At 42.6% G+C, this 14,174-nt stretch overlaps 1 protein-coding gene across 2 annotated transcripts in view; it reads left to right on the top strand.

The window, feature by feature from the left end:
• trpm3 (transient receptor potential cation channel, subfamily M, member 3) overlaps positions 1-11,615 on the top strand; it is a 109,932-nt gene extending 98,317 nt beyond the window's left edge. Inside the window, exons 19-26 of one of the 2 annotated variants that reach the window (XM_062384799.1) lie at positions 1,304-1,432; positions 2,064-2,315; positions 3,685-3,859; positions 4,468-4,560; positions 6,153-6,303; positions 6,859-7,052; positions 7,285-7,417; positions 7,689-11,615. In XM_062384799.1, coding sequence (XP_062240783.1) covers positions 1,304-1,432; positions 2,064-2,315; positions 3,685-3,859; positions 4,468-4,560; positions 6,153-6,303; positions 6,859-7,052; positions 7,285-7,417; positions 7,689-9,300 — 2,739 coding nt within the window. In that variant the 3' untranslated portion in view covers positions 9,301-11,615. Of the gene's footprint in view, positions 1-1,303; positions 1,433-2,063; positions 2,316-3,684; positions 3,905-4,467; positions 4,561-6,152; positions 6,304-6,858; positions 7,053-7,284; positions 7,418-7,688 lie in introns of both variants that reach the window. The other variant, XM_062384800.1, reaches the window with a different exon arrangement.
• Positions 11,616-14,174: the final 2,559 nt, after the last annotated feature.

Raw genomic sequence — 14,174 nt, 5'->3', positions numbered from 1 at the left:
GTATTATTGGCCAGATTTACGCGGGTGAGAGAGTTTTGTGGGGAAAACATGGGAGGCGTGATGGAAGCAGTGTGGTGATAAAAGTCCAAGGGAGGGAAGTGAGGAAACCTCTGAAACATTACATAATTCCACTGGATTAAATATTTATCCAAACGAATATTATTTGATTTTAAGTTAAGCTTTAGGGCGTTTACATGTGTGGGAAAGGTTTTCTTTGTTTAGTTTATTTGTCCCCATCTAGCACAGTTCATCCAGATTCTGTGACTCTATGTCTTAGAGGTTTATGTATAGCTTGTGTTTTCTGGTTATCTGACTGTGTGTTTAAAAGCTGATCTTTTATTTTCTTGTTTGTTTTCTTCTCGGGCCCTTTCAAAATGCTTACCCAGCAAAAACATATTTTCTCTTTATAGGGATTTCACTGTTTATTCATGCAGAGATATTTTGACTGCCTTTTGTTTCATCCCACTTTCTCCCTTCGTCCTCGCCCCCACTTCTCCTTTTTGCCCTTCAGTTTAAAAAAAAAACTACTGGGAATTTCATTATAGCACCATTGGAACAGATGCTGGGTTTTCATGTGGTCTTTACGTCACTACACATTTGTATTCATGCCCATCACCCGCTTTTCAGCCTGGCCCTGTTTACAGAGATATTTATCAAACCTATCACACAAACAAATTATGCACAATTATGCACGCGATTGCTTGACTTATAACTGGAAAAAAGTCACTTCAATCTGAAATTTAAATATGTTTAAGACTTTTCATTTTAATATCATTACAAATGTAAAAGGAGAAGCGAAATCACTGTTATTATAATGTATATCCACATTTAGATTTATATCATCTTTTTCTTTACTTTCCTGGAGAAGACTGACTCTGATAGCGGAAACCATTGAACAATCAAGAATATCCCACATTTGATTGAAAACCTGTAAATGCGATCTGGGAGCAAGAAATGATTTAATATACATGTATAGCTTCATCTTTCATCTGATCTGTATCGTTATGATCCATAGAGTACAAATTTGAGAAAATGAAGGTGGACAGATGACCACGGTAATAGGGTGTCCTTACATCAAATCTTTAGCATTACATCTGAAAAAACGCATTAGAGAGGGGTGTAACGAGGGTCAATCATTCACTAAGCAAGTATTTAATTTGTTCACAGAAAACATTTCTCACCTCTTTTCAGCCTTTTGATTCGATGTGTTTGAACCTGGTGAGCAGCTTGCTCATGTTAGGGAAAATGCATAACCATAAACGTGCCCCTGCTGATTTCCCTCTGCCGTTGTGTTTTAATGTAGATGGCATATGTGGGCTACCTCATGTTGTTCAACTACATCGTCCTGGTGAAGATGGATCTTTGGCCGTCTACTCAGGAGTGGATCGTCATCGCTTACATCTTCACTAACGGCATCGAGAAGATGAGAGAGGTACGCTGTATTCTAGCATACAAATATGCAAAGTGAATATAAAGCCCTATTGAACCCACAATAAGGATTTTTTATCCATCGACTGAACTGAAGACATCAGTCTTGTCAACATTATTTCGCTTACGGCTGAATTCTTTGAGAGCTGTGGTGCAGACCAGAGGCTTAGCTTCATGTCCATGTCGTCAAACAGCTCATAGTAGACAGGGAATCGGCGATCGACTGAGGTGGAAGCAGGGGAGGAGATCACATGGAACGAGAATAGAGGGGAGAGATGGTGGAGATGAAGTGAGGAAAGAGAAATATAAAAAGCAAATAGAAAGAAAAAGAGTTATCGTATGGGACTGTCTGGTTCAGTCTCACTTTGTGGCTGAGTTTGTACTATAAATGTATGAAATGCATTAATCATTGTGTCAAATCACTGTCAGCTGCACAGCAATGCATCCCCACACGCCTGACTCGCTTTTCTCAGGATTGAACTCATACTGCCCTCCTATGGTGTCCCTGATGTATTGCATTTCTTTGTTTCTATTCCATTTCAAGCACCTTCTGGTCTCACTTCAGTTTTCCCCTTCCATTATTCCTGCTTTTCTTGTTTTTCCTTTTGACTAATTTCCTCGTGAATCTCTTCCAGATTCTGATGTCAGAGCCAGGGAAGTTGTTACAGAAGGTGAAGGTGTGGCTCCAGGAGTACTGGAACATCACAGACCTCATGGCCATCCTCATATTCTCGGTCGGCATGATTCTGCGTCTCCAGGAGCCTCCGTTCATGAGCTACGGCCGAGTCATCTACTGTGTCAACATCATCTATTGGTACATCCGGCTGCTCGACATCTTTGGGGTCAACAAGTACCTGGGACCCTACGTGATGATGATTGGCAAAATGGTGAGATGAGCCTGGATGAGTCTCTTATATTTTTTGTTCCTACGATGTATATCTGATTGTTTAGACTGGAGCTAGAGTGATGTGTATTTTGGGGCGTCTTTGTCGATAGCGATATTAGGGGGTAAAAAATTCAAAATTCTGAAATGTCCCCAATGTTTTGAGATTTTATTTTGAACAGTTAAACATTTAAACTCTATTCTAAATAACTATAAATAAAAAGAAAAATCAAATACAACCAAAAGTATAGGACTAGAATTGCAATATAAATGTTCATCTGGTCTGCATTGTTTATTCTGTAAAAAGTTCTCACCTCAGCACATTTCAGCAAACAAACGCTGATGTGTCTGTGAAAGACGCACATCGGCCAACTGATTAATGAGTCGCGATTTCGTTTCTGCAGTTTGACTCAACTCAACATGGTTTATAATTTATTATGAGTTAACTGAGTTCCATGATCCCAAGGGTTTAATTTGTATGTGGTATGCAGGCTCCATCCGAACAAAGGTCCGTGCCCCTAAACCTCATTGTTTGATCACAAGATCATAGCCTGTGATTCACACATGATGCCAGACGCAGGGAAAGGATCAAAGCCCAAATCTGCATCAGTCTGACTGGACTGTCAAACTCTGTTTGATGAAAATAACCAATTAGTTTGTTGGAGAGAGATGAATTTGAATTTGTATTCAATGACCATTGTCAGGTGTTGACATAAATGCTGTTGTGGCCTCACAAGCTGATTTGAAGTCAAAGGAGTTAGAAGAGGAATAGACTTACCCACACCCGCTTAGACAAAGGATGTCTTTGTTTTAAAAAACTGCAGCATTATAAAAGCCTGTTCCTGGCAAATTGGTTTTCCATCTTGTAATTCAAACAAGTAAAACTAGTCAAAATAACAACTGCAATAAATAAATAAAAGACTATGTGTTAAATGTGTTTCAGCTTTCCAGAATAAATGACAACTCTTATCAGAAATTACACGGTGTAACAGCAGCCTCGTGGAATACAAAGTAGACCAGAGGAAGATGGGCTACCTCACTCACCTCTGTGACTTTCATATCCAATTTGGGATCAACCTGAATTAAGTGCATTTTAAATATTAACTTCAGGTTTAATTCCAGAACAAATTAAATTAAGATTTAATTGACCAACCAAGAATCAGGGAAGGATAATAATCAAAATACGATTCCAACTCTTTCAACACTTTCCTTAACTGTTTCTCAAGCTGAAACAGCACGTTCCTATTCTGCTTTCTTAACTTGATCTTTCCCTCTTATTTTATCATTGTTCCCTTCTATAAACATTCTGACCAACTGCTGTTCCTTTTGTCTTTTATCTTCCCCTCTCTCCTTGACAACCCTCTCCCTGTCAGATGATCGACATGATGTATTTTGTGATCATCATGTTGGTGGTGCTGATGAGTTTTGGGGTGGCGCGACAGGCCATCCTCCACCCGAACGAGGACCCGTCCTGGATGTTAGCTCGCAACATCTTCTTCATGCCTTACTGGATGATATACGGAGAGGTGTTCGCAGACCAGATCGACCGTAAGTCCGGGGCCAGAGTGTCGGAACTGAATAAGCGTCATTTTAGTTTGAGGGCCCGGTCACACTTATGCAAGTGTATCAGTGGCGAACCTTTGCCTTCTGTTCACTTTCAATCAGTGAGAGCAAGGGGGCCAATCAAACATTTGCTTCCCGTGGTGAGACAGGAGAAAGTTCAAATCTGGTGAACTTCGACCAGCGATATTTGTTTCCCTAATTCCGATGGGAAAACGTAATACACACAACTCAATGCAGAGATATTGGAGTAGTTTTCAGTCATTCCTCCACAAGTTGAAATATTAGATTCCTTTTTACAACACTAACATAAAAACACTTTCCTTCAAGAAAAATCACATTAACGTCTACTGTCATTTTGTCATGACCTTTTTTGTCTCTATTATTTAATAACATAGACGTAGACTTTTTGACTTAACAATCCAAACCAGCTTGTGAGCAGTGTCTGTGGGAACAATGTCCTGAGAGTGCGAGTGTATTTGTGTGCTGTTGTGTTGTCTCTATGTATGGTAGTATATATCTGATGGTGTGTACAGGACGTGAGGAGTGGCCCAAAGAGAAGAGATCTGAAATAATGTTTTTATTCTTTGTTTCAGATATGCATAGTAGGAAGTTACAGCACAGGCTGAAAGAAAAACTCTGGCTGGGCGAAAATTTCTTGCGAACTCACGGAACCTGGCGTAATATGGGTCCATCCCACAGTCAAAATCCCAGTAAATCTATAGATATAGGCCTCAGTTTAACCGCATCCACCTGCCCCACCTCACCCCTTCATCATCCTCACATTAGCACCATGTCATGCCCACTCCTACCTCAGAGCCCACTTGAGACAAACGTGTGCATGCAGCGCCACATGCTCGAAGGTCAAAGTTACTGTCACGTGTTGGTATCTTGGGTCAGCTACTTTATAAAATAAGAATAAGAAAACAGTTAATGAGAATCTGAAGTGTAAAGGTTTCGATTCTATGGGACGACATGTCTTCTCCATGTTACCAAGTAGCTTGACCTAAGACTGTATCTTGTAAGCAACTTTACCCTGACTAATTTTGGCTGGCAAATGGCACTGTTATATGGCAGTAGCACTTTTCAAATGGTGTCTAATGTGCAGTATTTACCCTCTTTAGTTTATTGCATTTATGTTCAAGCACCAAGAGGAACTATCAAAGTTTTTCAAATTTGATATTCCCTTGATGTATCCTCCTCCCATTTTTTTCCTCTTGACTTCCAAATAATAAAATTTGAAAAAGTGATCCTGCCATGTTAACACCGTCTGTCACATAAACCATGTCACCCTCCTTGGACGCCCGCTCAGCTTCTCACCAGAGCAAATGCAACATTGCCAAAATCGTTCTACCAGTGTAGTCAACATTTAACATAAGTAAGCATTCAGATTTCAACATGAATATCAAATCATACAGGAAAAAGACATACAAACACCCACAGCAGGAGATATTTAACAACCACCTTTCATCATCTATAATCTGTTTTTTCACGTGGTTCAGTTGTCAGAGTTTTTTTATCTAAATTTTCTGAAGGTAAAACTCCAATTACTTCAGTTCTCTATCTTTGGGCTGCATTGTGTGAAACAATTGACTGTCGAGCAATGACGAGCATGACTAGAATGAATCTCAAAGGCAAACAAACCAAGACCTAATGCTGAATGTTCCCCAGTTAAGTCACAGCAACTGAACCATCACAGATGGAAAAACATGTGATGTATCCGAAATACATTTCCTATAATTCAGAGCAATCAACCATTGCTAAACGAAGCTATGGCACACATATGTGACAATATATTTGAAACATCGACTGCATGTTTGAATATATTGGAAACACAGATTGTGATGAGACATGACGAATGTGTGTTTTTTGTGTATTTTGTTTTCAGATTTCACATTTCTGAACATGAGCCCCCTACCATTATTGTGTCCACTCTTTAACAGAAGAAGCATAAAAACACATTATGCTTCTTGTTTGTTTGCAAAAAATATGGAGTCATGCACTTTGTTTTGTACTTTCAGGTCTGCTTGTTTTAACTCAACATACAGTTCATATTTCTTTTACATTTTCTTTAATGTTTTTTTTTTTACTTTACATGTTATTTTCCTTTCCATTAAACTGTCTCCTCCTTATGTAACACGTCTGCATGTCTTTCTAATTTGTTGTGCATCTAAATGTTTCGTCTAACATATAATTTTGATGGATTCAAGACTCTTTCTGAAGACATACTTCCCTTGTGTTAACTTGTACATGTGTGTATTTCTTTGGTGACGGTGTGCAGCTCCCTGTGGGCAGAACATCACAACAGAGGACGGGGGGGTGGTGTCCCTGCCTCCCTGTAAGACGGGTGCCTGGATCGTCCCGGCCATCATGGCGTGCTACCTGTTGGTCGCCAACATACTCCTTGTCAACCTTCTAATAGCTGTGTTCAAGTACGTAAAGAGACCTTAAACATAGCAAGGCAATATATTATAATATAACAGAATAGAAAGACTTGGATGTTACTCATAGACGTGTACATTTTATAATGTTTTTGAAGTGTGTGTAGGAGAGAAATAAAAGAGGAAAATAGTAGTTTGAGATGCTGTTAAGCCACAATCATAAGAGGCGGGCTGCAGATTTTATTATCAGAATGGGATAGAACTTCTTCCAAGGAGACATTACCATGCTAATGATCTGTTGTTGTGCCTCTGAAAAGTCCACAAAGCAAGAACCGTCTTCATTTGTCAGTGTAATTGTTCACCAATAGTGCACAATGGGGGGGGGTCATTAAATTGAAGGTCAATCACATTACACATCACAGCAAACAGTTGCTGTGTTGCATTAAACTTGGCTTTGCAGTGCAGGAGCATGCACCATGAAGGAATTAGTCCCTCGTCCAATCAAATGGGTACGTTATATATAAAAAGGCTGTGATGTTTGGTTTTGCGGACAATAAGTCAGTCCTCGTTTTTGACATATCGGTCTGTGATTGTCCGTCACCACAGTAACACATTCTTCGAGGTGAAGTCCATCTCCAACCAGGTCTGGAAGTTCCAGCGCTACCAGCTCATTATGACCTTCCATGAGCGGCCAGTCCTTCCTCCACCGCTCATCATCTTCAGTCACATAACCATGGTCCTCAAGCACCTGTGCTGTCGCTGGCGCAAACACGACGACGACGAGAGGGACTACGGACTGAGTGAGTGAGAGGAAAACCCAAAACACGCCTGTTTAAACTCAGGATGTTCTTATAGAATCACATCACTTTTACCTTTTTGAATCATATTCTGTGCTCATATTTAGCACTATAGTAAGAGTTTTTATACCTTGAAATATAAAGCATAGGTTTTGTCATTTTGGACTTTTGTTATTATAACACGGAATAAATGTGCCACTGCAGCATTTTAACTGTCAAACTCTTTCATCCACAGAGCTTTTCATCACAGAGGACGAGCTGAAGAAGGTCCATGACTTTGAGGAGCAGTGTATAGAGGAGTACTTCAGGGAGAAAGATGACAGATTCCACTCTTCAAATGATGAGAGGATCAGAGTCACCTCTGAAAGGTCAGCCTATGGTAGATTGTGAAAGTGATGGAGCAGAAACATAGTCCTTATGTGTTAAACCATAATCTTTCAACCTATGTAAATCATTTTAGTCCGGTTTGAACATTGAGATAACATGACTTATGGTTTATCTATTTTTGTATGGGGGGGGTCTCTCTGTCTCTCTCTCTTTTTTTTACTGCCACCTTTTTTTCCACCACCTTCCCCGCTGTTCTCCCCTCTCCGTTGCTTCTAATGTCTCATTTTCTCCATTTGTTCTCTACTCTATCAGGGTGGAAAACATGGCCATGCGTCTGGAGGAAGTCAATGAGAGGGAACACTTCATGAAGGCGTCTCTGCAGACTGTTGATATTCGTCTGGCACAAATGGAGGAGCTGATTGGCCGAATTGCTGTCGCACTGGAGCGTGTGACAGGGGTCGAACGGGGTGAGGTCAACAAAGTGCGTTCCAGGACTTCATCGGACTGCACAGACTCTGCATACATTCTCCGCCATGGTGAGTGCCCGGACGCAACATACATCCTTCGCCAAAGCAGCTTTAACAGCACAGAGGGGAATGCCTACCGTATGCAGGAGGCACTGGAGGGAACAGCTGAGGGCTCCATGTCCCCTACGTCTCCTACTGGCATGACCACACGGACAAGGAGCCACTCGTTTTATGTTCGTGGCGGTGAACGCGCAAGTGGAGCTGAAAGGGCCGAGAGCTTCTTCAAAGAGCGCTCGCTCAGTCTCCACCGAGCCAACAGCTCCCAATCTGTGTCCTCAGCTGCCGCCCCTAAGGAGTCTAAGCCCCTCCCCTTGGCAACGCTCTCGGTATCCCAGCAACACCGTCCATCATCATGCATTGATATCTATGTCTCAACTTCTGAGGAGGTGGGGCCCGCGGAGGTCTTCTTGGATCCTCTCCGTGTGGTCCCGCCACTCCGGAGAGACCTGTCGCTGCAGTCAGATATTATGGAGACGGTGTTGCCGGGAGGCCGGGACTTCAGCAGCGCTGCCTCCAGTGGTCTGGGCGACAGGCACTCTGAGGGCAGGCCAGGCAGCAGCGCAACAGCTGGAGCTATGTTTGACGACAGTGCAGCTGCTGATTTGTCCTTGTGCTCAGCCCACCTCTTACCCGACACAACCTTACCTCTGTGGGACATGGATCCATCCCCACCTCCCTCAGCAGGGCTGCTTGAACGCTCTAAGAGCAGTCGCTACCTCTGTACAGCAGGCACATCGTTCCTGGATGAGCCTCCTCTGGTCAAATCCCACAGCCTCATGTTCACTCCAAGAGGCTGCTACAGCGGACTGGGGGCAGGCGTCCAGGTAAAAGCTGCAGAGTACACCAGCATCACTGACTGCATCGATACACGCTGTGTCTCAGCTCCATACACTCCAGCAGAGCGCTCCCACTCCCCTGGAGGCTCCACCTCATTCCCCTTTGACAAGCCTTCAGACATTGGCTCCTCTCACCCAGAGAGAGAGGCAGAGCTTAGTAACACAGAGTCTGATCCAGAGGACCCTGAGGACCTGATTCCAGCCCCTGATACCCCTCGCCTAGGAGGCCTTGGCGGACCCAGTGGGGCCCCTCTCTGCTCCTCCTTCTCCAGGCTGGAGCGGGCAAACAGCTGCTCCTCAGATGACTCCCATCCTTCCCTCACGCTGGCCCCTCCGCACCGGAAGAGCCTGTCAGTGAGTGAGAGGATGGAGAGGGGATCGAGTCTGGGGGCAGACAGGGTACCTGGGCCGGGGGGCCGGGGTCTGGCAGGAACCAGAAACCCCTTCCTCAGGAGCAAGTCTGGAGCACGGCCCGAAACAGCCAAGACTGACAGCCTCTCCATGAGGAAACTGGCCACTCCGTCAGCTTTCCGCAGCTTTGATAGACAAAACTACACGTGACAAGGACACTGGTCAGCTCCTTCAGATACTGATAGGACCAGGGAGGAAAAGGGCCCAGGGCATAAGTGAAAGCAGGGTGGAGTTGCCCATTGCTCCTTATCTGGACCAGATCTACAGTTTTTACACTTATGTTTTAGTCTAGAGAAGGTTACAAAATTTTTTTCATAGTACGTACAGGAGGGGCAACTTTACCCTGGGTCATGAATCAGGAAGAAGGGATGTTAGATGCAGAGGTCCTATTGTACACCGGTCAAATACAAAGAGCTATGAATCTAGACTAGTTTTTACCTCTTCTTGTAGCTAAGTAACTCTCAATGGGGTGTTATGGCAATGGAAGGTGTCTTTGTACTGTGTGTCTTCCACCCACCACCTTCACGTCAAGTAGACACCTGTCACCGTGTTACATCACATATCGATCACATTAGTCAGAGAAAGTGAACTGTTCCTCCTTGCTGTTTCGTTTGGTAGAACCTGCCACGTCTGACAGACGGACACAGAGAGAGGAGGTAGAACGCCAAAAACCACCACCTCATTTTGTCAGTTTGTCAGTTAGCATAGAGCCATTACTGTCACGAAACTAAACGTTCACATCAAGTACATTTTCCTCTCTTAATCCTAACTCCACACTGTACGACCCCAGCACAAGCAAAGCAGAGCTGACATTTCTCTGGCTGGTCCATAACGGAATCAGCAAAGTGTTTGGAAACCCTCGTGGTTTGGAGACAATGGCAGTCACATGGCAACAACTTACCTCTCGATACACCTTTCAAATAATCAATATTTATATCAAGCGTGTCTTTCGTTCACGTATTGTAGCAAAATGTATCTACAGGACTGTGTTTATTTCTTCTGTCGGATCAGCCAGAAAAAGAGAGCCGTGTTTTAACCAACGCAAGACAGTTGCAGGTCCCCAGTCCATCTGTTTCTGCAGCGACTGGATAAGTTCAATCTGTTCGATTAGCCACGGGATGCAACTGAGAAGGAAAACAGCGAGAAAGAGAATGTGACACAAAGACTGAAAATCAGCAGGAGAAAATATCCAGTGTTGTACCGCTCAGGCTTTTTGGCGCAGACTCCAAGCGTGGCCCAACACACAAGAAGGGAATTGAGAAAAGAAGAGTTGTTTGAAGTGCGTGTTAACATTAACATACACATGACCGCACACATACATGGTCAGTCAAATCCTACTCACTTGTGGTAATAACCTCAACTTCATACCTGAGCCCAGATATTTAACAAGTGCAATTGCAAAAAATGGAGACAAGAGGGCGCTGTGAGCCTATTTCAGAGGCGATGCTTGCTGGGTGAACCCGGGACACGTTCATCTTTGATTAAACGTTGCATAATGTTTGTTTAAACAGAAACTGAGGCACGTTGAGCGCCCTGTTGTGTTCCTATACACGTCAGTGCTGACTCACATTTGGACTTCTGAGTATCATGTTGCCCAATCTTATGTTGCCTAATAATAATTATATTTAATCTTGAATCTTTATTGGACTACACCTCTAACACACCCACCAAACAAAAGAACAAAAACGGCCATTGCAGGTTTCCAGGAAACACATCGTTCCACTAAGCTAAACGTCTTGATTGAACGTGCCCCCAGTGTGAGCCTTTCTTCGCCAGCACCTGACTCCAAAAAATCCTTCCACTCCACCACTTGTAGCTCTTTTGTAGCGCAGACCCCCCCACCTCCACCCCCTCCTTCAGGTTTTGGCAGTGGCATTATGTTGCAAGGGTTTTTACATCCACCAACAGCTAATGGATCCGTCCTTCATCTCTTCCATAACTGTCTTTCATTGGCTTTTCTCTTGCATTTATTTATTATTTATTTGTTTTATTGCATTCAGCTTCTGCAAAAGCAGACTTTGAAAGAAAGCACTTGCCCCCATGACTGAGCCCATTACACATCATCAACTGGTCCAGAAGAGGTCCTGCAGGAGGAAGATCTCATTTATGAATTTAAAAAAAGAGAGAAACGCGCTTGGGAATGAAGTATATGCATTCTAGCTGAGATTAAAGAAGGGTGTGTATTCACACAGGATGAAAAGTGGGACTATTATTGAAAAGATGAAAGCCAGATAAGTGTTTTAAAATTTTCTAATTTTTTTATTCTAGTAGCGGAAGAAGTGTGGTGGTGGTGGTGGTGGGGGAGAAGATGTCCTTCTTTAATCGCTCTATAAAGATAAAATATAGGTGAAATTATTAGAATTCCTACTGATTTTTTTATTGTTTATGTTTTATATTTCCTCGCTATTATAATTCATTTCAATCATGTTGCATTAATTTTGAGATTGATTCTATTTATTGACACTTTCTTGCTCATTGATAATTAAAAGAAATGCCTGTTTGAATTATTACAAATTTAATATTTATATCTTCTCAGTGATATTTTTGTCGAATTTTAAGTATTTTCTAATTAAGCTTTTAAATTTAATAAAAGTTGACCATCTACATGCACTAAATGCTGATGTATTATATTATTTATTAAATATAGAATTGTCTGATATACTGTACATTTCAATCATATCTAAAGTATTTAAAGTAGTTTTTATTGTACGTTTTATCAAGCAACGTATGAGAATTTTCTAATATGATGTTGACGAGGCAATAAAGATTTGCCAGTATAACAAACTTCGGGTGCCTTATGGGCATCGAAGGAAAATGTGGGGACTGAAGTGATTCTTAAGTCTGTTCAATTTCTCACCTTTGTTTTCTTTTCCTCTCTCTAGTCACAGAACCCGAATATCAGTGATTATTCTCAACATGTGGCTTCCACACACTCTCATAGACATTTGTTGATCTCTTCAAACACGCCTGAAGCCCAGAGTAGGGGGACTGACTGCATCAGGGCTGGTGTGGACATTTTTGGGATCTGTCCAAACCGATACAAAGACAGGATTGAGAATAATGGGTTTTATAGCTGAAGAAGAAAAACAAATCTATTTGCACATGAAAGTGAGACATGAGGACGAGGGTATAGCATCATCGTGAGGTCGCTGCTGTTGCAGTTAATCCATTTTTCTTGCTCGAGTTGAATGCTTTGACTTATCTCTGTGTCACAACCCAGTCTGCTGCATGATACAAACTCTTTACATGTCCACTACACCTGACTCAAAAACCTTAAATAACAGGCACAATGCATTGAAAAACCTAAGTTGAGGGGCTTACAGGAAAACCGGCCCACAGTAGTGTTGGAATCTGCTAGATATGCATTGATATTTGGATCTGACACTCGTAAATGTTTGTCCCCTCAGCATGTTTGATTTTTTCCATCCGGAGCAATGAACTATTCTCGGAGAAATCAAGGAACATGGTGGAAAACGCCATCTTGAAGAAAATGTAAAAACATTCCCTGGATCCACACCAAAATGTCACGGCTTGGGTCTTATCTCACCCCTCCACAAAGACCTAACCTCCTTGGTAAAAGGATTCTCATAGTCGAAGCAGCAGAGGCTGAGATACTCAAACATTTGGTCCGAGTGTGGATGAAGCTTGAAAAAAGGATGGACTCCATAATTCCCGTAATGTATCTCAGTGGCATTTTTTCTAAAGACTCCAGTGGTGATGTTAAATGTGCTTATCTTTCAAGTTCCTAGTCCCCAGTTATTAACACAGCTTGTGTGGGAAATATTTGAAGTGTAACTGAACATCAAGTTTTCTCAGACTTCAGAAAGCTCTTTTAGAAGGCTGAGTGCTACCGTGACCAAACACTTTATTTGTTAAATCAGCGGAACGCCCCTTTAACTCAGTTATTAAACACCAGTAGGAATTGCATTGTGGACACATGGGTAGTATGAATCATGTAGGTGGGACAGATCGGGGGTAACACATGAGGAAGGATCGCAACTGCAGTTTCCTCGACAAATATACCGTTCGTTTTTAGAGAAGAAAGGTTGACACCAAGTCAATGCTCAGGGATACATTACTCCAGTGATGCAAGGTCAGAAGAAGGAAAAGAGAGGAAGAAGAGTGACTTCAGCTTCCAGTATAAACACTGTGCTTTATGAGTCAACCCCAGAGTCTTTGGGGATCATAGATAATCTATACATTTTGTATTTGTCTTCTTCAGCAATAGTTTATGAATGAATGTGTTCATCCCGAAATAACTCGTTCACCGTAATAAAGCTTAACGTCTCTATAGTGCGAACAATGGGGGGGGGGGGAACGCAGGCTTTGGTCCCACACAGTCGACCCTCACAAACCAAAATTTGCCAAACCAAATGGAGCTGAGTTGAGTCGTGCCCTGCTGACCTGTCGTCTACTCAGCTGCGGCGAACAGGGTCAACCAAGCAAAGGTCGGACAGCTCAGCTCGGCCTCGCGTGGCCAAGTATGATAAAGACGACTGTGTCGGACTGACGGCTCCCTCCCTCCTATTCAACCCGTCGCGATGGGAAATCAAAATGTCCTTTCCTTTATCCTTACAGTAAGGGTCACACGATTCTCTAACGGCTCCGTGATATATGTTGACATGGCATCCGTGGACGGTGTTGACGAGAGGCGTGTGCATGTGTGCGCTACGTGTGAGTGTGCGTGTACTGTGTGTGAATTCAGAAACGTTTGATGACAATAAAAACGGAGGCATGCCAACAAAACACAACCCAACAGAATCTCAATGTACAGTATTTTTTAAACATTCTCCTCTACTGTATCTTACGGTATTGTGGAATGGTGACCATATACGTACGATGATAATCAACAGATCCACTTGCCTCCTGTATGACGACCTCTGACTCATTAGATAAAGAGAGTTTCACGCACAGAGTTTCCTGCAATAATTGCCTATGTTGTGCTTCAACAACACAAAAAGGACTTACGCCCCCACTGGTCACACTTTTATGTAACGTCCTTTAAATGCATGCGGTTCTTCCAC

Source organism: Platichthys flesus, chromosome 3 (genome assembly GCF_949316205.1).
Source record: "Platichthys flesus chromosome 3, fPlaFle2.1, whole genome shotgun sequence".
Taxonomy (NCBI): domain Eukaryota; kingdom Metazoa; phylum Chordata; class Actinopteri; order Pleuronectiformes; family Pleuronectidae; genus Platichthys; species Platichthys flesus.
The sequence above is the reverse complement of the archived record's forward strand: the minus strand, read 5'-3'. Positions and strand labels throughout refer to the sequence as shown.